This window comes from Eleginops maclovinus, chromosome 22, assembly GCF_036324505.1.
Source record: "Eleginops maclovinus isolate JMC-PN-2008 ecotype Puerto Natales chromosome 22, JC_Emac_rtc_rv5, whole genome shotgun sequence".
In the NCBI taxonomy this organism is placed as follows: domain Eukaryota; kingdom Metazoa; phylum Chordata; class Actinopteri; order Perciformes; family Eleginopidae; genus Eleginops; species Eleginops maclovinus.
The window spans coordinates 23,100,903-23,126,842 of record NC_086370.1 but is presented as its reverse complement, the minus strand read 5'-3'; the positions used below and the strand labels follow the sequence as shown (position 1 = coordinate 23,126,842).

Genomic DNA, 25,940 nt, shown 5'->3' with positions numbered 1-25,940 from the left:
CACTCCTCCTCTGAGCATCACATCAAAATTACTCCAGTCTGGAAGAACACTTGAGTTTTGACCTGTGATAAACACCTCTCGAGACAGAAGGGAATTCAATGCTTCTTTATGAATATCACTCCTTTCACAGCGGCTGTAGTGGCCAGGTTATTTATCCTGTATTGGATTGATTGACAGTCGCAGACAGTGCTAATCTAAAGTAGTCCCGCCCTCCTCTTTGACGTCTCTCGGCTGAGTATGTCTCTGTTTGTTTTTCAGGCGCCGTGTTCTCCCGCTTCATCCTCACTGGCGTGTGGAAGAACCTGATCGACGTGCTCTCCACGCCGCTGACGGGTCGCATGGCGGGAAGCTCCAAGGGCCTGGCGTTCATCCTGGGGGCCGAGGGGGTGAAGGAGCAGAGCCAGAGGGAGAGGGACACCATCTGCCTGAGTTTAGACGGCCTCCGCAAAGCTGCTGCGCTCAGCTGCGCCTTAGGTGGGTGGAAAAAAACCCACCAACACAGGGATTTTAGCCTCTGCAGACCATTTACATGCACTAAAACATATAGAACACACTACAGGAGAGGGAAACCCCCCAGAAAAGCATCAATGGTCCTCTTTAAATCTACCAAGGAGATTATATTCACGGTTTATCAGCAGCGTTAAACTAAATCTGCTCCAGTTTGAGTGGAACTTGTTGGAAGAGGAAGAAACTCTGGAGCTGATCCGATTAACAGGGAGGATACACACAATGGGGTTCATCATCATGTAATCTGCCCGGCAGATCTTAATGAATATGAATGAACACATGGTGCACAACCTCAGACGATAGGGGTGTGTGTGTGTGTGTGTGTGTGTGTGTGTGTGTGTGTGTGTGTGTGTGTGTGTGTGTGTGTGTGTGTGTGTGTGTGTGTGTGTGTGTGTGTGTGTGTGTGTGTGTGTGTGTGTGTCTTTCAGGTGTGGCAGCCAACTGTGCCTCAGCTCTCGCCCAGATGGCTGCAGCCTCCTGTGTTCAGGAGGAGAAGGAGGAGAGGGAGGTGGGGGAGATGGGAGACACCATCACACAAGGTACTGATGGAGAACACACACTCTGTGAACACACATTTAACCGGGATCTGCGTACACACACACACACACACACACACACACACACACACACACACACACACACACACACGCACACAACTCACAAAAAGGCTAAATGATTTCATTTTGTCACAGGATGATTTTTATTGATTTCTTTCATGGTAATGTTTTTATTGAAGGTAAAGATGAGAGATATTAATGAGTAAAATCATTTAAATAACTTAAATAAAGATATTTACCTTTCAAGGAAAAGTAATCCTTTAGTGACACCTAGTGGAATCTCTGACCACATCTCCTCTCTCATCCTCTACAATCCCCTCCTTTACTGAAAGCAAAGACAACGTTTAGATAAAACTCACGCAATTCAACAGCTTTTTTGATATGCATTATGCAGTTTCACTTAGAGTGTGTGTGTGTGTGTGTGTGTGTGTGTGTGTGTGTGTGTGTGTGTGTGTGTGTGTGTGTGTGTGTGTGTGTGTGTGTGTGTGTTTAGTGAAGCAGCGTGTGGAGCAGCGTCTGGAGCAGATGGCTCGTCCTCAGGGAGTCCGGTTGCACACGGCTCACGTGCTGTGCATGGACGCCATCCTCAACGTGGGGCTGGAGATGGGCAGCCACAACCACGACTGCTGGCCCCATGTCTTCAGGTACACACACACACACACACATACACATACACACACATACACACACACACACACACACACACACACACACACACACACACACACACACACACACACTCACACTAGCCCTGCCTCTGTCTCATAGGGTGACGGAGTACATCAGCTCGTTGGAGCACACACACTTCAGCGACGGCTCCCTGCAGCCCTCCTCTCTGACCACCATCATGCAGCAGGGGGGGGCGGTGGACCTGGGGACGGAGCTGAGCTGCGAGCCCAGCCCGGAGGCCTCGGAGCTGGGCCTGAGTCAGCCCGTCATCCAGCCTCTGTCCATCCAGGAGCTGCTGAGGGAGAGCCGGGGCCGGGGCCTGGAGCTGAGGGGGGGCAGCCTGATGACGGGGAACAGCGCCGCCAAGGCTGTGTGCACGCTGTCCACTCAGGCCGACAGGTCACTATTTACTATATATATCATGGATTTATGTCTATACATTCCTCTCTACTTTCAGTTATGTTTACATGTTGTCTTATTTTTATATTTTACTGGACTTTTAACTTCTGATGTTTAAAGAACTATTTTGGTATTCATTATTCCACATTCTTTAACCATTATATTTTTTATTTAATTCTTTATAGCAATTGTCTTACTTTAAATGTTTGTTAGTAATTTTTAGATTTTTATTTTATTAACTTGTGTTTATAAAAAGAAATCTTGATTTGATTTCATATTTTATTCAACATTTTACTCTGACTTCTGATTTTTATTATTTTAATTCACTTTTATACTTGAAGTTCTTGTTAATAAAATGTGATTTTTTTACTTCACATTATTACTTTATCAACTTATTTTTATATAAATATTTTATTCAGATTTTTGTTTTTATTTATTAATATTTATTTTTAAATACATTTCTAAAATCCAAATCAGATCTCACAAATTTCCCCCCAGGATAAAAACAATGTTATCATTAAAATGATGATCAAATAGGCTGCAGAGTGACGGTGACTTTAATACACTTATCTCCCAAAACTCTGCTTCCCTGACATCTGTCGCTCTGCAGTAGTATCTGAAACGACCACCAGGGGGCGGCAGCAGCACAGCGATGCCTGCTGTACGACTGCCGGATTAAATCAGAATTAGGTTTAAACTCAGTCCTCACAAGTATAGAAATATGAACATGTGTGTGTGCATGCCGGCCGCTCTGCACTTATTAAAGTTTGGCACAGCAGGGAATACAGTGTGTTTATTTCAAGGATCATCTCTTATGCAACCGATGATCTCGCTGCTTTTAGGGTAGAGTAAAATAAATGTTCCCACTGATCTCCAGCAGCAGATGGACGGCACATTCTCAAGCTGCAAGTGGTGCCGGGATAATAACAAAAAAAACAGTGACATTAAAGGACAACAACGCAGCGTTTCTGCCTGAATAATTTAATAAGTAGAGTTCTTAATGCAGAGTGTTTTTGCACAATTTTGAAAATACTCAATCATAATCATAAGTGTGTTTCTGTTGCAAAAGAAAAAGCAGGTATCAAACAGTACATCCATTATCTTTTGGGCATTTTTTAGAAGTATTTTATTTGGGAAAAAATCCCAGAAATCAGAAGGAAATTGAGACACTGAGAGGCGGGGGGTGGAGATGTGATGAACCTGTTAATGTTCTGTTTAAGTGGCGCAATTCTATGGAGAGAAGAAGGGAAAATACCTTCTACATGGCTGCATTGAAACCATGGTGTGTGTGTGTGTGTGTGTGTGTGTGTGTGTGTGTGTGTGTGTGTGTGTGTGTGTGTGTGTGTGTGTGTGTGTGTGTGTGTGTGTGTGTGTGTGTGTGTGTGTGTGTGTGTGTGTGTGTGTGTGTGTGTGTGTGTGTGTGTGTGTGTGTGTGTGTGTGTGTTGCAGGCTGTTTGAGGAAGCAGCCACTAAGCTGAACCTGGTGGGTCTGGTGGGTTTCCTGCAGCAGCTCAGGAAGGCCTCTCAGTGTCAGCTGTTCCACTCTGTGACCGAGACCGGAGACTACTCACTGGCAATGCCAGGTACACACACACACACACACACACACACACACACACATACACACACACACACACCAGACACACACACACACGCAGACACACACACACACACACACACACACACACACACGCAGACACACACTTTTTTTGTCATTTTTGTTTGAAATTTGCAAATATTAGGATGCATTTGCAGCAACTTAGGGAGTTCAAATTAGAGGAAATAAATGCTGAATAATAAAGACATGCAGACTCACCCCCCCCCCCCCTGTACGTCTGTAGGAGAGGCCAAGTCGACTCTGGAGCGCCGCAGTGCTCTGCACCTCTTCCGGCTGGGCGAGGCCATGCTGAGGATAGTCAGGAACAGGAACCGGCCCCTGCTGCACATGATGAGGGCCTGGAGCGTGGTGGCCCCCCATCTGGTGGAGGTAAGGAGCCTCTTTAAAAACGAGAGGCGGGGGTATCCAGACTTTGTGCGTGTGTGTGCTTGTAATGCCGTTTAAATGATCTTCCTCTCGCAGGCGGCGTGTCACAAAGAGCGCCACGTTTCCCAGAAGGCCGTTTCCTTTATCCACGACGTGCTAACAGAGGTGCTAACGAGCTGGGCGGAGCTTCCTCTCTTCCACTTTAACGAGGCGCTGTTCAGACCCTTTGAGCACATCATGCAGCTGGAGCTGTGCGACGAGGACGTGCAGGACCAGGTGAGGACAGAATGGATATCTGGTAATATCGATAGTAAGTCCCATGCAGCACCTCCACGTATCCTCCATGTGTCCCTGCAGGTGATCACCTCCATCGGGGAGCTGGTGGAGATGTGTTCCCCTCAGATCCTGTCGGGCTGGAGGCCTCTGTTCAGCGCTCTGAGGACAGTCCACAGCAGCAAGTCGGACACTAAGGACTACCTGCTGGGGGAATACTCCATGGGTACGAAGAAGACCTTTACATTTCTACTTTATCATCCTTTATTCCTTCTTTCTTTAAATCCTTCCTCTTTTCCCCCCCCTCTTCCTCCCCTCCCCTCCTCCAGGTAAATCCCAAGCTCCGGTGTTCGATGTCTTCGAGGCGTTCATCAACACCGACAACATCCAGGTGTTCGCCAACGCAGCCACCGACTACATCATGTGTCTGATGAAGTTCGTCAAGGGCTTAGGTTAGTCTCAAAGGGCCTCTGGGATTCAATGTATGCTGGATGTAAGACACTCCTAACAGGATGTGTACATTCCCTTCTTGTAATCTGTTGTGTGTGCAGGGGAGCAGGACTTTAAGGAGATAGGAGACTGTGTCCATGCATCTGGTTTCAGCTCCACTGACCTCTGCCTGCCCGCTCTGGACTATCTCCGCAAGTGTTCACAGGTAGGAACTCAAAAACTACACATTTAAACGGACTTGGTCCTGATCAGGGATCCTTTATGCCTTAACGAGGGACCTAATTGAGCGTTTGATTGACAGCTGCTGGCGAAGATCTACAGGATGCAGTCGAAGCCGGTGTTCCTGGGGGCGCGGCTCGCCAGCCTGCCAATGAGATCGCAGGAACGCTCGGTCAGCACGGAGGACGGGATGGACTGTGTCCTGCAGGAGTTCGACGACGACACAGGTGGGGTGTCTGTCTCTTATAGGTTATTGTTAGGCTCCTCAATCACCACAGTCTCTGTAACCCTGTGTGTGTGTGTGTGTGTGTGTGTGTGTGTGTGTGTGTGTGTGTGTGTGTGTGTGTGTGTGTGTGTGTGTGTGTGTGTGTGTGTGTGTGTGTGTGTGTGTCCTCAGGTCTGATCCAGGTGTGGATCCTGTTGCTGGAGCAGCTCACAGCAGCCGTGTCAAACTGTCCTCGCCAGCACCAGCCTCCGACCCTGGAGCTGCTGTTCGCTCTGCTCAGAGAGGTCTCCACCGTGCCAGGTAACACAGACACACACACACACACACACAGTCCAGACCACCCACACACACTTCGACCGCTACATGCCGACTCCGCCTCCCCTCCCTCCAGGTCCCGGGTTCGCTATCTTCTCCGTCATCCAGCTGCTGCTGCCCGTGATGTCACTGTGGCTGCAGCGTAGCCACGGCGACCACTCCTACTGGGACGTGGCGGCGGCGAACTTCAAGCACGCCATCGGCCTGTGCTGCGAGCTGGTGGTGGAGCACGTCAACAACTTCATACACTCAGGTGAGCGCCGCGCGTGTGACGGCCGCTTCCACAGCACATTATAAAGGATTATTTACATGAAGCATCTCTACGTTTTAATGACCTGTGTGTGTGTGTGTGTGTGTGTGTGTGTGTGTGTGTGTGTGTGTGTGTGTGTGTGTGTGTGTGTGTGTGTGTGTGTGTGTGTGTGTGTCAGATATTGGTTACGAGTCTCTGATCAACCTGATGCTGAAGGACCTCTTTAAGCTGCTGGTGGCCTGTGTGTCGGAGCCTGCAGAGACCATCTCCAGAGTGGGCTGCTCCTGCATCAGGTGAGCCTCATGACCAGCTGTTAAACTGGTATGTGTTATGGTGGGAGTGTGGGAGGGGAGGGGGGGTTGAGACCTGGAGTAACGTACTGCTGGTTTTGGTCCCTTCGTTGGGTCTCTCCCTGCAGGTACATTCTGGTCACAGTGGGTCCGGTGTTCACAGAGGAGATGTGGAGGTTAGCCTGCTGCGCTCTGCAGGACGCCTTCTCTGCTACACTGGAGCCTGTCAAGGTACACACACACACACACACACACACACACAAACAAACACACTTTTTGGAGATCATCTGGAATCGTAACCTACTGTCCGATTTAAACTGCACACAGAGAACAGCTTGTTACTGTGCGTGTGTGTGTGTGTGTGTGTGTGTGTGTGTGTGTGTGTGTGTGTGTGTGTGTGTGTGTGTGTGTGTGTGTGTGTGTGTGTGTGTGTGTGTGTGCACTCAGTAGAGGGGACATCTCCAGGCTCTTAAACACTGGATAGTGTTTGTCCCTGTGGCAGCTGACTGACTGCAGATAAGCAGCTTTACAGCTTACAGCCGTGTGTGTGTGTGTGTGTGTGTGTGTGTGTGTGTGTGTGTGTGTGTGTGTGTGTGTGTGTGTGTGTGTGTGTGTGTGTGTGTGTGTGTGTGTGTGTGTGAGAAAGAGATATAATGATGATCTTATCACCGTTGACAGATTTTGCTTTTTTCTATAAGCACTCGCGCTCCTATTGGCTAGTGCTCCAATACATTTTACTCAATAGGCTAAGGGGCGGGACTTCTCTAATTGGTTGACTTATTATAACAGAGCCAGACAGCTAACCAATCAGAGCAGAATGTGCTCTGGTTTCAGACAGAGGGGGAAAAGAGGAGCTGCAGCACAGGCAGTATGAGAAACATAAAGAGCTTTCTGAACATTAAAGCATGGAGACATGTCCCAGGAGAGACACTACATACTGATATACACCTGAACATCAGCAGGAGAGGACTCTTTAAAGTAGAGACACTACATACTGATATACACCTGAACATCAGCAGGAGAGGACTCTTTAAAGTAGAGATGCTACATACTGATATACACCTGAACATCAGCAGGAGAGGACTCTTTAAAGTAGAGACGCTACATACTGATATACACCTGAACATCAGCAGGAGAGGACTCTTTAAAGTAGAGACACTACATACTGATATACACCTGAACATCAGCAGGAGAGGACTCTTTAAAGTAGAGACTCTACATACTGATATACACCTGAACATCAGCAGGAGAGGACTCTTTAAAGTAGAGACACTACATACTGATATACACCTGAACATCAGCAGGAGAGGACTCTTTAAAGTAGAGACACTACATACTGATATACACCTGAACATCAGCAGGAGAGGACTCTTTAAAGTAGAGACGCTACATACTGATATACACCTGAACATCAGCAGGAGAGGACTCTTTAAAGTAGAGACTCTACATACTGATATACACCTGAACATCAGCAGGAAAGGACTCTTTAAAGTAGAGACACTACATACTGATATACACCTGAACATCAGCAGGAAAGGACTCTTTAAAGTAGAGACGCTACATACTGATATACACCTGAACATCAGCAGGAGAGGACTCTTTAAAGTAGAGATGCTACATACTGATATACACCTGAACATCAGCAGGAGAGGACTCTTTAAAGTAGAGACGCTACATACTGATATACACCTGAACATCAGCAGGAGAGGACTCTTTAAAGTAGAGACACTACATACTGATATACACCTGAACATCAGCAGGAGAGGACTCTTTAAAGTAGAGACACTACATACTGATATACACCTGAACATCAGCAGGAGAGGACTCTTTAAAGTAGAGACACTACATACTGATATACACCTGAACATCAGCAGGAGAGGACTCTTTAAAGTAGAGACACTACATACTGATATACACCTGAACATCAGCAGGAGAGGACTCTTTAAAGTAGAGACACTACATACTGATATACACCTGAACATCAGCAGGACAGGACTCTTTAAAGTAGAGACTCTACATACTGATACACACCTGAACATCAGCAGGAGAGGACTCTTTAAAGTAGAGACACTACATACTGATACACACCTGTTAAGCTTTGAAGAGAAAGGAATGATTTGTAGAGTCCTTGTTTTTGTGGTTTTCTTGCTAATGGAGCCTTTTGGTGGATTGAATCTTAAAGATTAGGAACTGCCTCCAAGATTATAAAACAAACAGTGGATCTGTAGGGCTTAAACTGTCAACATATAGCTTAACATGCTATCAGCCACAACACGTAGTCACTCTGTTTACGTAACAGACTGTGACAGTTGCATGTTGGGGTTTTGTTTTAGATCATGTATTTATTTAGGACTCATGGGACATTATATAAGAGCTCCTTTCATCCAGTGCATATTAAACTGTGACTTTGAGTCGTATTTAAGGCAGCATGACATGTAGTGGCTCAGTAAGTAGGGGCTTGGACTGGGAATCGTAGGGTCGCCGGTTCAAGTCCCCGAACAGACTTGAAATATGGAAGGTGGACTGCTACTTGGAGAGGTCCCAGTTCACCTCCTAGGCCCTGCTGTGGTGTCCTTGAGCAAGGCACCGGACACCTCCAATCCCCCCTCCCCATTGCTTCCCGGGCGCTGCACGATAGCTGCCCACTGCTCCTAGTACTAGGATGGGTTAAATGCAGAGGACCAATTTTACTGTGTGTGCTCTGCTGTGTGCATATGTGTGACTAATAAAGAGGGTTTCATCCTCCGATTCTATGTATCTATCTATGTTTCACATGTGTTTAGATATCAATACTTATACATAAAGTCAGAATGCTGACAAAAAGTCATAATTTGAATAAAAAGTAAGAAAGTCCGATTTTTTTGAAAAAGTCAGCGTAGTGTGAAAGGTCATCGTTCGGAAAGTTCAATTCAAGTGTGAATTTTGAGTAAGAAAATTTCAAGATTTTGAGAAAGTCATAATTTTCAGAACAAATCAATTATGAGAAAAAAAAATGTTGGAATCCAAAAACCAAGTCAGACCTTTGAGTAGAAAATTGGAATTCTGAATGAAAGCCTGAATGCTGATTCAAAAAGTCTGTCGGTCGGTGATCCGTTTCCTGTTGCTCCGTTAGTAATAGAAGTATAGAAGAAGTGGTTTCCTCTCTCTCATTTTCCCTCTTTCTTCTGCAAACCAAATAAGGTGTTAAATAAACGTGATTGCGCAATACAAAAATATCTGTAAGTACGAATACTCCAAAAAGTCCTAATTTTCATTAGAAAGTCAGAATTTGAAAAATGTCAGAATTCAGATTTCAGTCTCTTAACCCAAAACTGAACCATTTTGGGTCAGAACTCCCCCCTGGTGTTTTACCGTGGTCCTGATCCTCTCTCTCTTGTCGCTCCATTTTTTTGTTTTGATGAAAAGTTTGTTTGATATTGAAACATCGACGGTCACTTTGTATAATCTACTGTCCTTTTTTTCTGTCTGTTGTAGAGTTACATGATTAAAATAAAATGGCGGGGCGGGGAGGGGGATTTGGGTAAACATAACATTTCTCCAGGGGAAAATATTTACTAGATTACCATGCAATAAGTCGTCCAATAGATTGTGTAGGACGCTGGCAGCACTCACCATAAAGCTTATCCTTAACATGTAGCTTATGCTTTCAGAAACATCAACACTGACCTTCGGCGGGGTTTAGAGAGGAGCTGAATTATTCATAAGCGCTGCATTTAGGTCACATCCCATACATTGTGCATACTGTGTTTTAACACGTGGAGTTCATCGGGGGGAACATCTACTCTCTCTCACTCGCTTCTCTTTCACGTGAACACTTTGCACGGACTCACCATCTTACATAAGAGATTATGAACTATTACAGTATTAATCAAAGGCTTTATGCACAAAAAGCTACAGCATTGTTTGGCTGATGAAACAATAACATCATAAAACATATCAAAGCATTATGAATGCAGTCCAGACAGAATATCCATGTGTGCTTTTATTTCCCTTTACCAAAATAAACAAAACACAATCAACAGGTTTCCTTCAGAATTGCTCTAAGTCTCTCCCAAGTTCTCCTGGTGCTTTCCCTGTGGTTAAAAAAAACGTCTGCCTACTGGTGCTCTACTCCCACCACCACCTGTTTCCAATATATGCAATTACAGCAGGTGCCCAAAGATGCCTTCAAAATAAAAGCATAAAACAAAACGTTTCACTGATGAATAATATAAAGCGATGAAGATGTCTCCAACAGTCAGCATAGTGCGCAGTGTTCATAACTGCTGGGTGTTGTGTTTTTAGTGGGAACCAAACTTTCCAATAAGTCCCGATGACACATAATGCAAAATAATAAGCAGCAGCATATCTGAAACTGTCAAACACTAGGTTAGTAACAAAAACTACTTTTACAAAACTCCAAAAACCTCAAACACCTCAATCAAGAAACAACCTGCCTGCCAACCGTTCTGTCTGTCTCTGTGCAGAACCTGCTGGCCTGTTTCCACAGCGGCTCGGACAGTTTCTCCGGAGACGCCTGCGAGGTGAAGGTGGCGGCTCCGTCCCACTCTCCTGCAGCCGAGGCCGAGTACTGGAGGATCAGAGCCATGGCTCAGCAGGTCAGCATGACTCAAACGCTGTGGGAGAACCATGGCAGGAGCTCTGTATGTGCTTCAGAGTGGGTAATGCAGCGTCGCCTTTAGAAAGAGACTGAGATATATGTGTTGATAACTTGATAAGAAAAGGCCCAGCGTTGGTCGAGAATAATGGCACTTCTGCTTCTTATTATTCTCAGATTAGGTTACTGATTGCATTCTGAAGTATATATATACAACTCCACTGACTACAGTAGATGTGTGTATTAATATCGACGTGTCCTCTCTGTGTCCCAGGTCTTTATGTTGGACACCCAGTGCTCTCCAAAGACGCCCAACAACAAGGAGGGCTTCGAGCACGCTCAGTCCTGCGTGCTGATCATCGAGCTGCCGGCCGACCAGCAGTCCAACGGACACGCTCAGAAGAGGTTAACGTTATTAAAACACTGGCAATGTGTCGGTGATCCGTTTCCTGTTGCTCCGTTAGTAATAGAAGTATAGAAGAAGTGGTTTCCTCTCTCTCATTTTCCCTCTTTCTTCTGCAAACCAAATAAGGTGTTAAATAAACGTGATTGCAGACAGAAATACAACCAAATTAACTCCAATAATTAACCATTACTGTCTTTGTCTTTCTGCTGCTGGGTTACAGGAAAATTGGGTAAGGCTGTTTCCTGTAACACTGTTTGATTTAACATGAGGAATACTGTATAGTATCCTCCAGAAGCCAGAGTACTGCAGCTGTTGTTGAGGCAACAGATTTTCCTTCATTTCAAATCGTTGTAAAGTCTGACCCTCCTCTGGTGTCTGACTCCTGCAGGATCCCCTTCCGCACCATCGTGGTGAGCCTGCTGTCGCACCAGGTTCTCCTGCAGAACCTGTACGACATCCTGCTGGAGGAGTTCGTCAAGCAGCCTGAGGGAAGTGAGAGGGTCACGCCGGTGACCTCCGACCCCAGCAGGGCCTCCGCTGGCTTCCTGCGCTACATCTCCATGACCAACCTGGCCATCATCCTGGATCTGCTGCTGGACTCCTACAGGTTACAACAAGACAGTCAAGCATAGTCCAACATGATGTCATCTTTATCTGTCCGTCCAACCAGTGTGGTCTCTGCTGCAGGACGGCGCGGGACTTTGACACCCGGCCCGGTCTGAAGTACCTGCTGATGAAGGTGTCCGGTGTGTGTGGAGCGGCCAATCTCTACCGTCAGTCGGCCATGAGCTTCAACCTGTACTTCCAGGCCCTGCTGTGTGCTGCGCTGAGCCAGGCCGACAGCATGACGGCACAGCAGGTACTCGACACACTCCCAGAACCCTGCGTTCAGCTCAAGACGCACCAATATATTTTATACCATCAAAGCATGTCTGTTAAAGAGGTTTCCCTCTCCTGTAGTGTGTAATATAGGTTTTAGTGCATGTAAATGGTCTGTACAGGCTAAAATCCTTCCCCCCTCCTGCCTGAAACGCCTCCATTAGACTCCTTCTTTTACTTCCAGAACATAGTGACATCACTATAGAACTCTTTCTATATGCTCGAGCTCCAACATTTTGTACATGATTGCCTAAGGGGCGGGACTTCTTTAAGTGGTTGACCAATCACAACAGAGCCGGCCAGCTAGCCAATCAGAGCAGACAACAGCAATAAAACTTCCCCTTTTATTTGACCCAGGTGAAGAGGATGCTGTATGAGGAAGAGGAGGGCAGCTCCGACTCCTCTCACCCCGGATCCGCCTCCTCAGAGGATGAAGACATCTTTGAAGAAACAGCACAGGTAACACACACACACACACACACACACACACACACACACACACACACACACACGTCTTTTCTGTGCATGTGCAAAGCAAAAAAATAACAACGGTGACGGTAAAAACTGAACGGTGATGATCATCATCCTCTCTCTTTCCGGTAGGTGAGCCCCCCCCGCGGCAGGGATAAGCGTCACCCCTGGCGGGCCCCTGTCCCCTCCCTCAGCGTGCAGCCTCTGAGCGGCGCTGACTGGGCCTGGCTGGTGAAGCGTCTCTACAAGCTGTGCCTGGACCTGTGCAGCAGCTACATCCAGATGCACCGCGACCTGGAGAGCACCCTGGAGGAGGTGGCTCTGCTGAGGGGGGGAGGGGGGGCGGGAGAGCACGTCTTCTTCCTGCCTCTCTTCCAGTCCGAGACCTCCACCCCTACGTCAGCAGGCGGGCTGTCGGCGAGGGAGACGCCATCAGAGGACGGGGGGTTCCGGTGTCAGGTGGCGGACGGCACGGCGTCACCCGGAGACACACCCACCCCCAGCCCCGGATACAGGTCTGAGCCCAACACATGGGGCACAGTTTAGAGGGTGGTGCCGTGAAGACATACAGTAGTCTTGTAGTCCGACCCAGGAGGCAGTCAATTGAGTACATGAGTTAAGGGGGGGCTTTTAATTTGCCAATTAAAGCAATTATTTCCTGTCTCTTCCCTTAGCTGCACCGGCAGTCTCCCCCTCAACCTGCGGTCGGGAGGAGACAGGAGGGACTCCACCCCCACAGGAAGCTCAGTGGGAGGAACACTTGGAGCCGCCGGGCCAGGGGGGAGGAGGAAGGAGTGGTGGGAGAGCGCCGGGAACAAACTGTACACCATCGCCACAGACAAAACCATCAGCAAGCTCATGATGGAGTACAAGCGGCGGAAACAGCAGCAGCAACAGCAGAGCAACGTCAACCTGTTCATGAAGGAGCAGGGCCGTGCTGCAGGGGGGGGCGGGGCGGAGCAGCAGAGGCCCCCGCAGAGGCCCCAGCATCTGGTGGACCAGCAGGGGCCACCACTGAGGCACTCTGTCAGCGCCGGGCCGGAGGTCCTGAGGCAGGAGAAGAGACCCCGATCAGGGTCCACCATCAGCTCCCACAGCATCACCCTGAGGGACTCGGAGGCCCAGATACAGGTGCAGCAGAGACCAGAGTTTACTGACCCACACCTTTATATTTAAGATTCAACAACATAAACCAAAGACAACAACCAAAACCAAAGACAACAAACTGATCAGTTTATTGCCGCCTCTGTTGGCTCACTTCAGTAATCTGTTCACAGCAGTGAGAGTAGGCTGCAGAATGTCCGTCCGTTTCAAATAAGTCAAGAGCACATTCAGAAAAAAATACCAAAAGTCATTGAAACATTTAACCTCTTTATGATATTGGTTTAACAAAATCTACCTACGGGTATAAATAAATAACCTGATTGGTTTGATGGAAAAGAGGTTAGAAATGAGAGGAGGAAGAATATTTTATATTTTGCAATTTTCAAATAAATGCCAAAAATTAGGAGAATGTTTAAAAAAGTTATAATGTAATTAAAAAAAATATCTAAAAATGTTGTGTTTTTTTATGGTGATTTAAAATCTAAATTCTGAGAAAAAAACATTTTAAATTTCTCAGAAATATCACGTGAGATTATAGTTTAGAGAACTCGACGGTTCAAATGACTCTCTACATTACAGGTCGGTAAACAGGTGAATCTGTGTTTAGATACTGTGTAGTTGACGTTGTCTCCCTCCTGCAGGCGTGGAACAACATGGTGCTGACCCTCCTGAACCAGGTCCTGCTGCTCTCGGACTCGTCCTTCCTGGCCCTGCAGCCGGCGCTCTACCCCTGCCTCAGCCAGCTGTCCTGTCACGTGACCGACGCTCGAGTCCGCCAGGCGCTGCGCGAGTGGCTGGGCCGCGTCGGCAGACTCTACGACATCATCGTGTGACGTCACAGCGAAGAAATGCACCGATGGAGAGCGCAGTCAGTGAAGGACGTTCAAATTGAAAGGAGAAGGAGGTTGGTTCAGTGCTGTCATGTGACGGCACCGCTGATTGATGATTGGCCGATGTAATGCCAATGTGAGCATCAGAAAAAATCTGTCTATGGATTTGTGGCCCCTTTTGAAGAACATCATGTGACTTTAAATGGGAGGTTTTGATTGGCAGATGAAGAACAGAGGATTCAGTCGCTTTGGTTATGATGGACATGTTGTTTTTTAAAGGGAACGTGCCTCTTGTTCTTTAGTTCTTGTACCGTGTCAAAAGCTTTAAATATGATTTACTTTTTATCAGTCCTGCAGAAAGCTGATTTGCAGAATGGCTCATAATCTTATGATTGTATTGTCATATTATCCAAAGATGCTTCCACCGGGGGATGAATAATACACAAATTACATCAAGCTTTTGTTTCATCCGTACGGAAGAGGATTAGGGCTGGAAAAGAGTTTGGGAGATCTGCCCAAAAGTGTCAGAAAAAAACCCTTTTAGTTCTGAGAGAAAGTCAGAATTGAGAGAAAGTCAGAATTGAAAGAAAGTCAGAATTGAAAGAAAGTCAGAATTGAGAGAAAGTCAGAATTGAGAGAAAGTCAGAATTGAGAGAAAGTCAGAATTGAGAGAAAGTCAGAATTGAGAGAAAGTCAGAATTGAGAGAAAGTCAGAAGACAAAATGCTAAATGATTACTTTTCTCAGAATTCAGACCTTTTTCTGAGAACTCAAAGAAAACACATTTTTGGGTCAGATCTCAACAATAAAAGGTCAGGTGTGTCCCTAAATCTCTTCCGTAATTCCTGATGTGGATGCAGACATAATCGTGGACAAAAACAAGGATTTATTTTCACTTTTACTCGTTACTTTTTCTTCTGACTGCAAAGACACCTTTCAGAGTGACCTCAGCTAATCTCTGAGCTACACAGCGTCAGATCATCAGCAACAAATCCAGCTCAATGAGGTCAACAAGTGTCATCATATTTCATATAATGTCATATTATTTATTTACTTCTGCACAATCAGAGAGTGAGGCCCGTTAAATCTGCCGGAGACCTGTCTTTGCATCCGATCTGAATCTGATTATATATTAACGTCGCTGCGATGCATTTTCTATATCCGTCTGTACTCCGTGCTTTGGACAGAATGTGTATTTATTGTCTGAACTCAAACTCTCTGGATCAAGTATTTATTTAAACCAAATCCCACAAACAGAATGTGTATTTTGAGAGTCATATCATGTGTACATATATTAATGTAAATGATTTATTATTTAAGATATTTAACGTGTCATTTTTGGCATTTTCTATTCTCTTGTGAGTTGAATTTTATATTTTACTTTCACTCCATGCAGTATGTGCTAACTGACTGACATGAGCAAGGCACTATGGCAGTGTGAGGTCAGAGGTTTGATTCCCACAGTGAGAGACACTTGTACCAACCATTGTTGAAAGGCCAAAGAGAGATCAGTACATGACAGCTGAAACCGTTCTCTGTCATCAGAGGCGAAGAAACAGCTTTTACTTAATTTCCTTTCCAATATCAAGCCAAAACGTATCAATTGTACTCATAATATTTCAACATTTACACCACCAACTAAGCAACGTCCTGCTCCACACAGGATTCACCCTTCAGATTTCAATGACCCTGAGCCCTCTCTGAAGACCTCCTGCTGTCTGCATGTGTCGGCAGAAAGGTGCCATCTGTAGGTTGTACGCTTGTATACTTATAGTTAAAATGCCACTAACATCCCAGTGAAACAGTCATGAAGTATGTTTGGATCAAAGACATTGCAAGTGTTATTAATCCCTTTAAATCTCAGAACGGTTACCAAACAGAGATTAGGTTACGCAGAGAGAGCAGAATCTGTACAAACTGATTTATGCCCCTGTGCTTTTTACAAGAGATTATCAGAGAGGGAAGCAGAGAGAGTGAACTGAAGCTGAGGGGGGGGCTCCTAACAAGATTTACTCTCCTTTCCTCTCAGTTTCTCATCATCTAAACACTTTGTCTCTTTTGTCTGCTCTCCTTTGACTGCTGTCTGTCTGGTTCATCCTGACCAGCTGGGATTCTGCAGACCTCATCTGTGACTCCATGACTGAATGCTACAGGTTGAGGCATCTTTCAATTAAGCAATTGTTCAAATCCACAGCTGCCTTTCAGACTCTAGTGTGTTCCATAGGTTTGAGTGCATGTAAATGGTCTGCAGAGGCTAAAATCCCAAAGTTCCGGAACATGGTGACATCACTATATAACGCACGCGCTTCTATTGGCTGGCGCTCCAACACATTGTGCGTGATAGGCGAAGGGGGCGGGACATCTCTAAGCGGGTTGACCAATCACAACAGAGCCGGCCAGTTAACCAATCAGAGCAGACTGGGCTCTGGTTTTAGACAGAGGGTGAGCTGCAGCACAGGCAGTATGAGAAAAATACAGAGTTTTCTGAACATTGAAGGAGACATGTCCCAGGAGAGACACTACATACTACCAACCTAAACATGGGAGCACCTTTAAGTGAGCCTAGGGTAACGTGGGGTTGTAAAACCAGAAAATCCTCATTTCTGACTACATTAATTGTCCCTGACCGGTCCCCAAGTGTCCTATTTATTTCTGTTTGAGGGCGAGCAGTGGGTGGACAGATGTTGTCGGCCGTCAGTGTGATCAGCAGCAGAGAGCAGGATTTATTCGGCGTTAAGTCGCTGACAGCTTCTATAAATACGGCAGTGTAATGGTCGCCGTCCTGCAGCAACAGTTCGCTTGGTTTCATTCAGACGCTTTAACTTGCACTTCTACTACGAACATAGTTGACATGCATATCGCAGAGATTAAGATGGGGTGCAGAGGTTGTGGCACGCTGGACTTCATCACACGCTTCATCTGTAAGCAGATTGAAGCACTCAGTGTCGTTCAGTTCTGAGGAGAAATCCGTCCGTTGTTGCATCACCAGAAAGATTTTTATCACAAAGTCTTTGCAAGATGTTAAGCTCTTTTTGTTTCTGCTTCATCAATGTTAGAGCTCATCTTCTGTCTTTTTGCAGGGAGAAAAGTAATCGCATTTCTGCGCATGATTTACAGTCAATTCATCAACAGTTCTGTTGTGAAGTGGAGGGATTACCGGGACAGATTGAAGGCAGTGGGCTGATGGATGCTCAGAGTGCTAGAGAAGCTAGTTACAGGAGAAAGGTTTTCTCAAAACCTCTTCAGGAAGGAGTGAAAGCAAAGAAACACAAGATATTATTTCTGGAAGTCAAAAGGACATTCAGAACTAGATGAAAAAAGGCCAAAAGTACAATCAGAGACATTTCTTTTTAGCCAATAAAGTTCTGAAATGTTCCTAACAGAAGCAGCCTGCTTTGATTTGGTTTATTTCTGGCTTAAACTCAATATTTCCAAGGGTAAAGAAGAAGGGTAAGTCAGGTTTTAGGAGGGTTCAGAGGACATGGTGATGAAACACCTGCAGGACAAAAGGAGTTTAGTCTTGGTGTCTCTACGGAGTATTTCTGCCGCTGTGATGAAGTAAACTGCTCTTACGGTAGAGATCAGCAAGATAGGATTTATCGGCTTCGATGATCTAACCAATGCTGTGTTGAGTTGCATTGTGGGAAGTGTAGGTTTCACTTCTTGGATCAAACTCCAAAACCACCATTAGTCAGGATATCTCTGACTTTTTTGTATGATTTTCACAATTGGTTTTAAAACGTGTCAGTCAGAGTGATGAGAGAAAGTAGTCGAAGTCACTAATAATTGGTTACTCCTGTTTAACTGATCTCTAATCAAACATGCGTCAGATACAACATGGAAATAGCTGTCAAATCATATTAGTTGGTGCATTCAGGTAATTCCATGGTACTTACAAAAGCAGCCCACAGGTGAATGGGGTGAATGACATGTAGTATGTAAAGCGCTTTGAGGGGTCGAAAAGACTGGATAAAGCGCTATATAAGTACAAGTCCATTTACCGTTTACCGTTTAACCGCACCTTTGTTGATTTAGATAGAAACACTGGATCTGCTGCTCCTGAACCACTGGCCCTGATGTCAAAGGTTGTGTCCCATCAGTCAGTGTAACTTCACTCCAAAGACAAGGTGTGTGTCACATTTGTGACTCCCTCCCAGTCGCAGAGGAAGGGCTTTTCTAGGCTGTTTTTGGAACGGCTCCACTGTACAAATGTAAGATATCTCCACCAGTATCCCTGCATGACTGTGCAGACGTTCCTGACGTGAACGCAGCTTTTCTGCACACTCACTCGGGTGTTTGTTAGACTGTTTGCTTCCTCCTCCGCTGACCTTGAACGCCCCGCTGTTGGACCGGTCAGCTAATGTCGTGGTTGTGATTTCTAAAAGTGTATTTTATTTTCTGCTTTTGATATGAAAGTAAAGCTCCTGTAATCTCTCCGTCTGGAGTTTCTACCTGCTCTGGCTGTGCCTGTCCGCTCTGTGTTGTACAATAAAAGCTGTTTATCTCACGTGTTTGTCGTCAATTACTATAATTACATTTATAACTAATTATAATTACAATTAAAACCCCTCCTACTTTAGCTCATCTGCAAAATGTTGTTGAAGGCAGAGAATGATTTAGAGTGCTGCCTGATCAACGCATTGAGCAGTAACTGTCTTTTGTTGTCAGACCGATCTTCTGGTTTGTTATTTTTCAAATAAAATCACAGTGTTGACGTTAAAGTGACCGGACTTCTTTCTGCGGATTGATATGACTACATATAGTCCCTAGATCCTCAAGTCTGCTCCACTTAGCAACGGTCTGCTCCCTTCAGCAATGATCTGCTCTCCTTAGCAACAGTCTTTTATCAAGAATTAACAGACCTCTGGAATGTCCAATTTGACCAATCAGAATCAAGTATTCTAAGCAGTGCAATCAAAAGAAGTGAAACATGAGTCGATGCCATGGAGGAACACTTTACCGCTGCCGGTATTTACAGAACCAGCCACACTTATATAGATGGATAAAAGCTTGTGTAAACCCATAAAACTGATATGAAACCAAGTTTAAACACAACTTTTAAATGTAATCTCAGACTTTCTGGAAGGCTAGACGCCACGATGATGAATTTAAGTCTGGGAAACAAAAAAGGATTGATTTTAATAATCAAAATAAAGGTGAAGGCTTCAAATCAGCCCAATGCCTTTGACTGCACTGTGTAGTACATGTGTGTGTATTTTAATTATGCAAATAAACCTAAATTATTTAGGTAAATAACAATTCTGTAAATAATACACTTATTTTTCCAATTAAATTGTGTTTAGTTGCTTTGTTGAGTGATCACACCCTCCATCCTATTTACTCACACACACACACTTAGTTTGCTCCTGCTGACCAGCAGCTGTAAATCCTCCCATCAGCTGGACACACGGACTGTCTGCTGCCCTATTTTCTCCCCCCTCCTCCTCTCCCCTCCTCTCAGTTGTTATTGAGGCTGATCATTTCAGCTCTGCCCTCAGTGTCCCTCTGAGCTCACAGCGGATCCTCGTATCTCACTACCTCCTCTGAGCTCTCCGTGGCCCCTCCAGGCTTCAGGCTCTGCAGGCTCCAGGCTTCAGTCTCTGCAGGCTCCAGGTTCCAGGCTCCAGGCTCCAGGTTCCAGGCTCCAGGCTCCAGGCTCCAGTCTCCAGGTTTAAGGCTCCTGGCTCCAGGCTGGGCTTCAGACCCAGCCACCATGCGCTCTCTGTTGGACAGCAGCTGGGACAAATATGGACCGGCCGGCCGGGACTCTCTGGACTGGTCCCCTGGCCCCTCGGGTCAGCCGTCCAGTGACGGACAGGCACCGGTGAGTTCATCCAAACTTACTGCACTCTCCATTCATCTTCATTTTTTAAATCAATATATATTTATCATTTCGTCTTTAAATTTGGTTGAAAAAAAACAAATGAAATGCAGCAAAGAAGTTTCAAATCTGTAAATTAAAGTAATACAACTTTCTGTAACAGTTTCTAAAAGAGAAGCAGCTTTTAAAGATTACTCCACAAAGATGTGCAGAATCTCAATGTGGGTTTGCATGCACGTGGCTTTGCACCGTACCCCAGTAAAATGAGGTAATCCAAATCTAACGGGTCCAATGACTTCAATCATTGGTGAGTCCTCTCTTTAACTTGTTTGTCCTTTCTTTAATGTTTAAAAGTTTGCAGAATCACATACAGCCAGTGAGGAATGATCTACATCACAAACTAAAATATTATACGTATTCCAACATTTAAATAAACAAAGAATATGAAACAGAAATGTGTCCTTGTTTGATCTTGGCTTTAACAGCAAAAACACTTATTAAAATCTAATGTGTTCAAAGACTCCTCTCAATCAAAGTACTTATTTCCTTCAATTCATCTGATCTACGTTTGTTCTCGAGAAGTGATCCAACAAGTAGTGGTCAAAAGCAGCCAGCAGCACTTTTTCTACTCCTGTTAACATAAGGAGTGGTTTTGGGCATTTTACCAATGTCATTATTTAAAAAGGTCTGTCCAAAGCTAGATAAAACCTCACCTGAGGGATACATGTTACAGGTCATCTGGGTCGAGTTTTAGTCAGACAGACAGATAGATGTTGTCTGTCTGCTCTCAGTAACACTCAGCACTGTAGGGTACAGATGGTCCAGATTAACTTGTGTAAAGAGGTCAAACAGATGTGTGAGTGACGGCGCCCTCTGTTGGCCAGATGTTATCTGAACACCATCTGACTGCAGACGGTGTTACTGAATGTTGTATCATTAAACCTTCATGACTTAAAGAGTCCTGCTGATGTTCAGGTGTATATCAGTATGTAGTGTCTCTACTTTAAAGAGTCCTCTCCTGCTGATGTTCAGGTGTATATCAGTATGTAGTGTCTCTACTTTAAAGAGTCCTCTCCTGCTGATGTTCAGGTGTATATCAGTATGTAGTGTCTCTACTTTAAAGAGTCCTCTCCTGCTGATGTTCAGGTGTATATCAGTATGTAGAGTCTCTACTTTAAAGAGTCCTCTCCTGCTGATGTTCAGGTGTATATCAGTATGTGGTGTCTCTACTTTAAAGAGTCCTCTCCTGCTGATGTTCAGGTGTATATCAGTATGTAGTGTCTCTACTTTAAAGAGTCCTCTCCTGCTGATGTTCAGGTGTATATCAGTATGTAGCATCTCTACTTTAAAGAGTCCTCTCCTGCTGATGTTCAGGTGTATATCAGTATGTAGTGTCTCTACTTTCAAGAGTCCTCTCCTGCTGATGTTCAGGTGTATATCAGTATGTGGTGTCTCTACTTTAAAGAGTCCTCTCCTGCTGATGTTCAGGTGTATATCAGTATGTAGTGTCTCTACTTTCAAGAGTCCTCTCCTGCTGATGTTCAGGTGTATATCAGTATGTGGTGTCTCTACTTTAAAGAGTCCTCTCCTGCTGATGTTCAGGTGTATATCAGTATGTAGAGTCTCTACTTTAAAGAGTCCTCTCCTGCTGATGTTCAGGTATATATCAGTATGTAGCGTCTCTACTTTAAAGAGTCCTCTCCTGCTGATGTTCAGGTGTATATCAGTATGTAGTGTCTCTACTTTAAAGAGTCCTCTCCTGCTGATGTTCAGGTGTATATCAGTATGTAGAGTCTCTACTTTAAAGAGTCCTCTCCTGCTGATGTTCAGGTGTATATCAGTATGTAGTGTCTCTACTTTAAAGAGTCCTCTCCTGCTGATGTTCAGGTGTACATCAGTATGTAGTGTCTCTACTTTAAAGAGTCCTCTCCTGCTGATGTTCAGGTGTATATCAGTATGTAGAGTCTCTACTTTAAAGAGTCCTCTCCTGCTGATGTTCAGGTGTATATCAGTATGTAGTGTCTCTACTTTAAAGAGTCCTCTCCTGCTGATGTTCAGGTGTACATCAGTATGTAGAGTCTCTACTTTAAAGAGTCCTCTCCTGCTGATGTTCAGGTGTATATCAGTATGTAGTGTCTCTACTTTAAAGAGTCCTCTCCTGCTGATGTTCAGGTGTATATCAGTATGTAGTGTCTCTACTTTAAAGAGTCCTCTCCTGCTGATGTTCAGGTGTATATCAGTATGTAGTGTCTCTACTTTAAAGAGTCCTCTCCTGCTGATGTTCAGGTGTACATCAGTATGTAGTGTCTCTACTTTAAAGAGTCCTCTCCTGCTGATGTTCAGGTGTATATCAGTATGTAGAGTCTCTACTTTAAAGAGTCCTCTCCTGCTGATGTTCAGGTGTATATCAGTATGTAGTGTCTCTCCTGGGACATGTCTCCATGCTTTAATCAAAAAGCTCTTTATGTTTCTCATACTGCCTGTGCTGCAGCACCTCTTTCCACCCTCCGTCTGAAACCAGAGCCCAGTCTGCTCTGATTGGTGAGCTGGCCGGCTCTTTACTTGCACAAACACCTATACAGACTACAGGAGAGGGAACAGCATCATGGGGCACCTTTAAAGCACCAACAAAGAATGAGTCCCCTTAATTAATTGTTGCTTTGAATCCTCTAACCTCATGTCTGTGTGTCTCTCTCCCAGGACCAGAGCTCAGGTGAGGCCATGAGTGCCGGATCCATCACGTACATCGTCATCGCAACCGTCACCTTCTTCCTCGTCTTCTTCAGTGTCCTCGGCTTCCTGTTCAAGCGGCGCAGGCACGTCTTCGGCCTCAACAGCAAGCTGGGATTGGCCAACGTGATTAACCTGGAGGACCTGGAGGACCCAGAGAGGAACTGCGAGCTGCTGTCTTCCATCCGGCGCAGCAGGGGGCAGCAGCTGCCCAGCTCCAGCTCCGAGCAGGACGTGAACGACGGCGTCTTCCTCATGGTCTACCTGCCCTCGCCGTACGAACAGACTCTCACCAGGATCGCCAGGGCGGCCAGCACGAAAAGACCCAAAGACCCGGAGCTGATGCCGCCGAGTCCCGGACCAGAGACCGGCAGCAGAGGTGCAGAAGAGGAAGGGACAAGGCTGGAGGACAAGGCAACCGTAGAAGAAGACATGAAGGCGGAAAGTAGTTCTGCAGGGATTTTGTAGGTCAACAAGGAAGCTAGCGTGGCTCTGGTTCCCTGAGATAAAAAGCCAATGGGATTTCTCGGAGGGATTTTGCAGAAAATAAGCTCTTTAGTAGTAGTAAGGGTTATGATACTTACAGGTTTTATCCACCGAGGTTATCTTACAACCAGGTCACATGACTTCCTGTCACCACCGCTAAGCTAAAGGCGGCTAATGGTGGGCGCGATGTCGGCTCATTTAGCGGCCTCTGTTTTTAATTCCACCAGAGGGGTATTTACTGACGTATTTGTTGTCGTAGGACTAAACGTTAAGATTTCCTCTGCTTGTGTTAACCACAGGCCTTATATCAGGAGTCTAACCCAAAAATAATTGAGACAAGCGAGACCAAAATGGTAAAATGCTTAATTTCCGGTCTGAAATTCAAATATCCAAGACCTAAGCTAAAGGTGGCTAATGTTTCCCATGATGACGTTCAGTAGTCTCTTTTAGACACTTGTTAGACACCTCCCCTTTTTTAAAAACATGACAAAGCTTCACCCTTTGGTGATTTACTAGAAGAAACATTTCAAACATCTTGGACTTCCTGCATCTATTTAAAAAGCCCTCTGACTTCAAAGTTCGGGAACTGGCAGTGCAAACATTTTGACTCATTTAAGGATTATAGGACTCCTTCCTGAAGCTTGCTATACACAAAAGAGAGAGGAGAGGATGATTACATATCCAGACTTCCTGCTGAGGAAAACTCATCAATCCTACCCAGAGACACATTAATCTTGTCCCTAAAATGAAGAGTTAACCCTTTACAGTGCGACCCCTTTTCTCCCTGTTGGGTTGGCTGGGTCTCCTTCTGTAAAACTGCTTGTATACCCTCAACCCTGTGAAGCATGATGAAGTAATACTCGTTTTCTTTTCAGGACAAACAGCTTTCAGAATGTTAATGCTGCAGGGAAGTTTTATGACTGCTCTCTGTGTGGTATGAATTTCCGCGTGTTGTTTGTGTTTATGGCCTGATTGCTATTTTTTACATTCATGTGAAATCCCTGCAGCATGAGCATTCTGAAAGCTGTGTTTGTCCTGGAAAGAAATATGATTATAAGTTGATTATGCATAACAGGGTTGAGGTTATGCAAGCATTTTATCAGAAGGAGACCCAACGTGAACAAAAGGGCTTGTGTGGAGTTGAAAGAGCTGCACCAACATCTCTTGCTTTGGATTTGTTGGTGTGATCTTTGACTGGAAACTCATTGCCTGTCTTCAAACCTCCCTTTGGATAGTATCCTCAGTGATTCTCCTTTTAAAAGTCAATGGCTGCTGGACACTCCCACAGAACGACTGATTTCCGATCATCCTCTAGACCACCACGGTCTGTTTCAGGAACCAAACCTTCGACAGTCCAGTGAGGAGACAGTTCGCTAAGAGCGGTCTGTACCGTCCTGCAACATGTGCATTATAAAATGACTGAAGAAGGATCCACTTCAGAGTCTACTGAGTGTTTTGAACATACCTCCCACATTATACCTCACACGTGACCTGGTTTTTAGGTTGTTGGCACGTAGGATTGTAAAAAACGTACATCTGGATTGAAAGCAGGATTTTCTACAACAATGTGCATCACAGCTGTAGCATCCTTTTTAGAGATGTATTTTGTAATATCTCTATTTATTTTTGCTGTATAATATACCAGTACATTAACTGTTGTCTTATTGTCTGACCCTTGGGATACAATGACTGACAATAAAGTGAAGATTTCTGATTCATTAAGTCTCTCGCTCGGTTCTGAAGATTGTTTTTGCTTTATCTTCATCTGTTTCCTCTACGAAGTCCAACCACTGGCTAACGGAGTACTAGGAGCATAATATGGGTCTGATAACAGTGTTACAAAGGTATAATAACAGAGCAATATGGGTGTAACATGCTCGTTTGTGATAGCAGTGTGGGGGTAGTATTGGTGTAACAAAGATGGAATATGGGTCTTTGTTACATGGATTTGACATGGGTATTGTACGCCTGTGATATGGTTGTAGTATGGCTTTTCTTTTGGCAGCAACTTGTCCAAAATGTCCGTTGTGGAAATTCCACACTTATCACCTTCTGGTAAGAAAAGAACAAATCTACAAGCTTCAAATCAAAGTTGTGTTATTTAATAAAGAGTAGAGCATTTAACAGAATCAAGTTCCAGCTGGAGGCCAGATAACCTGCACAACCAATGCAGTAAAGGATCTGACCCCGATCAAACATTAAACCAGATTCTTAAAGGGAAGGAAGAAGGGGAACCGCCAATCAAATTCTATATTACAGGATATTAAAACAAAGGGGGAGCTAAATCAAAGGACAGAGAGACAGACTGTATTCAACAAAGTCGTTTACAATACAGTGGTGTAAATGTTGGCCAGAGAGGCAAACATAATTACAAGCTAAACATCAAAGGTTAAAGAGAGACAGCCATTTGTCTTCCTCAGGAAGGAACACTCAAGTTTCCCCACAGGGATTAATGAAGGTACATCTTAAGTCAATATG

General features: G+C 45.0%; 2 protein-coding genes across 2 annotated transcripts in view; both read left to right on the top strand.

Moving 5' to 3' along the window:
• arfgef3 (ARFGEF family member 3) overlaps nt 1–18,932 on the top strand; it is a 40,291-nt gene extending 21,359 nt beyond the window's left edge. The window contains exons 20-42 of the mRNA XM_063875140.1: nt 259–474; nt 936–1,046; nt 1,558–1,708; nt 1,833–2,132; nt 3,582–3,715; nt 3,974–4,119; nt 4,213–4,392; nt 4,474–4,615; nt 4,719–4,841; nt 4,941–5,044; nt 5,141–5,285; nt 5,456–5,584; nt 5,676–5,852; nt 6,028–6,142; nt 6,268–6,370; nt 10,606–10,737; nt 11,011–11,141; nt 11,531–11,749; nt 11,830–12,001; nt 12,379–12,480; nt 12,625–13,007; nt 13,167–13,623; nt 14,238–18,932. Coding sequence (XP_063731210.1) covers nt 259–474; nt 936–1,046; nt 1,558–1,708; nt 1,833–2,132; nt 3,582–3,715; nt 3,974–4,119; nt 4,213–4,392; nt 4,474–4,615; nt 4,719–4,841; nt 4,941–5,044; nt 5,141–5,285; nt 5,456–5,584; nt 5,676–5,852; nt 6,028–6,142; nt 6,268–6,370; nt 10,606–10,737; nt 11,011–11,141; nt 11,531–11,749; nt 11,830–12,001; nt 12,379–12,480; nt 12,625–13,007; nt 13,167–13,623; nt 14,238–14,429 — 4,064 coding nt within the window. The 3' untranslated portion in view covers nt 14,430–18,932. The remainder of the gene's footprint in view (nt 1–258; nt 475–935; nt 1,047–1,557; nt 1,709–1,832; nt 2,133–3,581; nt 3,716–3,973; nt 4,120–4,212; nt 4,393–4,473; nt 4,616–4,718; nt 4,842–4,940; nt 5,045–5,140; nt 5,286–5,455; nt 5,585–5,675; nt 5,853–6,027; nt 6,143–6,267; nt 6,371–10,605; nt 10,738–11,010; nt 11,142–11,530; nt 11,750–11,829; nt 12,002–12,378; nt 12,481–12,624; nt 13,008–13,166; nt 13,624–14,237) is intronic.
• Nucleotides 17,277–25,180, top strand: LOC134859194 (uncharacterized). Its single transcript, XM_063875542.1, has 3 exons — nt 17,277–17,346; nt 19,993–20,249; nt 22,947–25,180. Exons 1-3 carry the CDS (start codon nt 17,277–17,279, stop codon nt 23,442–23,444), a joined length of 825 nt encoding a protein of 274 aa, XP_063731612.1. The 3' UTR covers nt 23,445–25,180.
• Nucleotides 25,181–25,940: the final 760 nt, after the last annotated feature.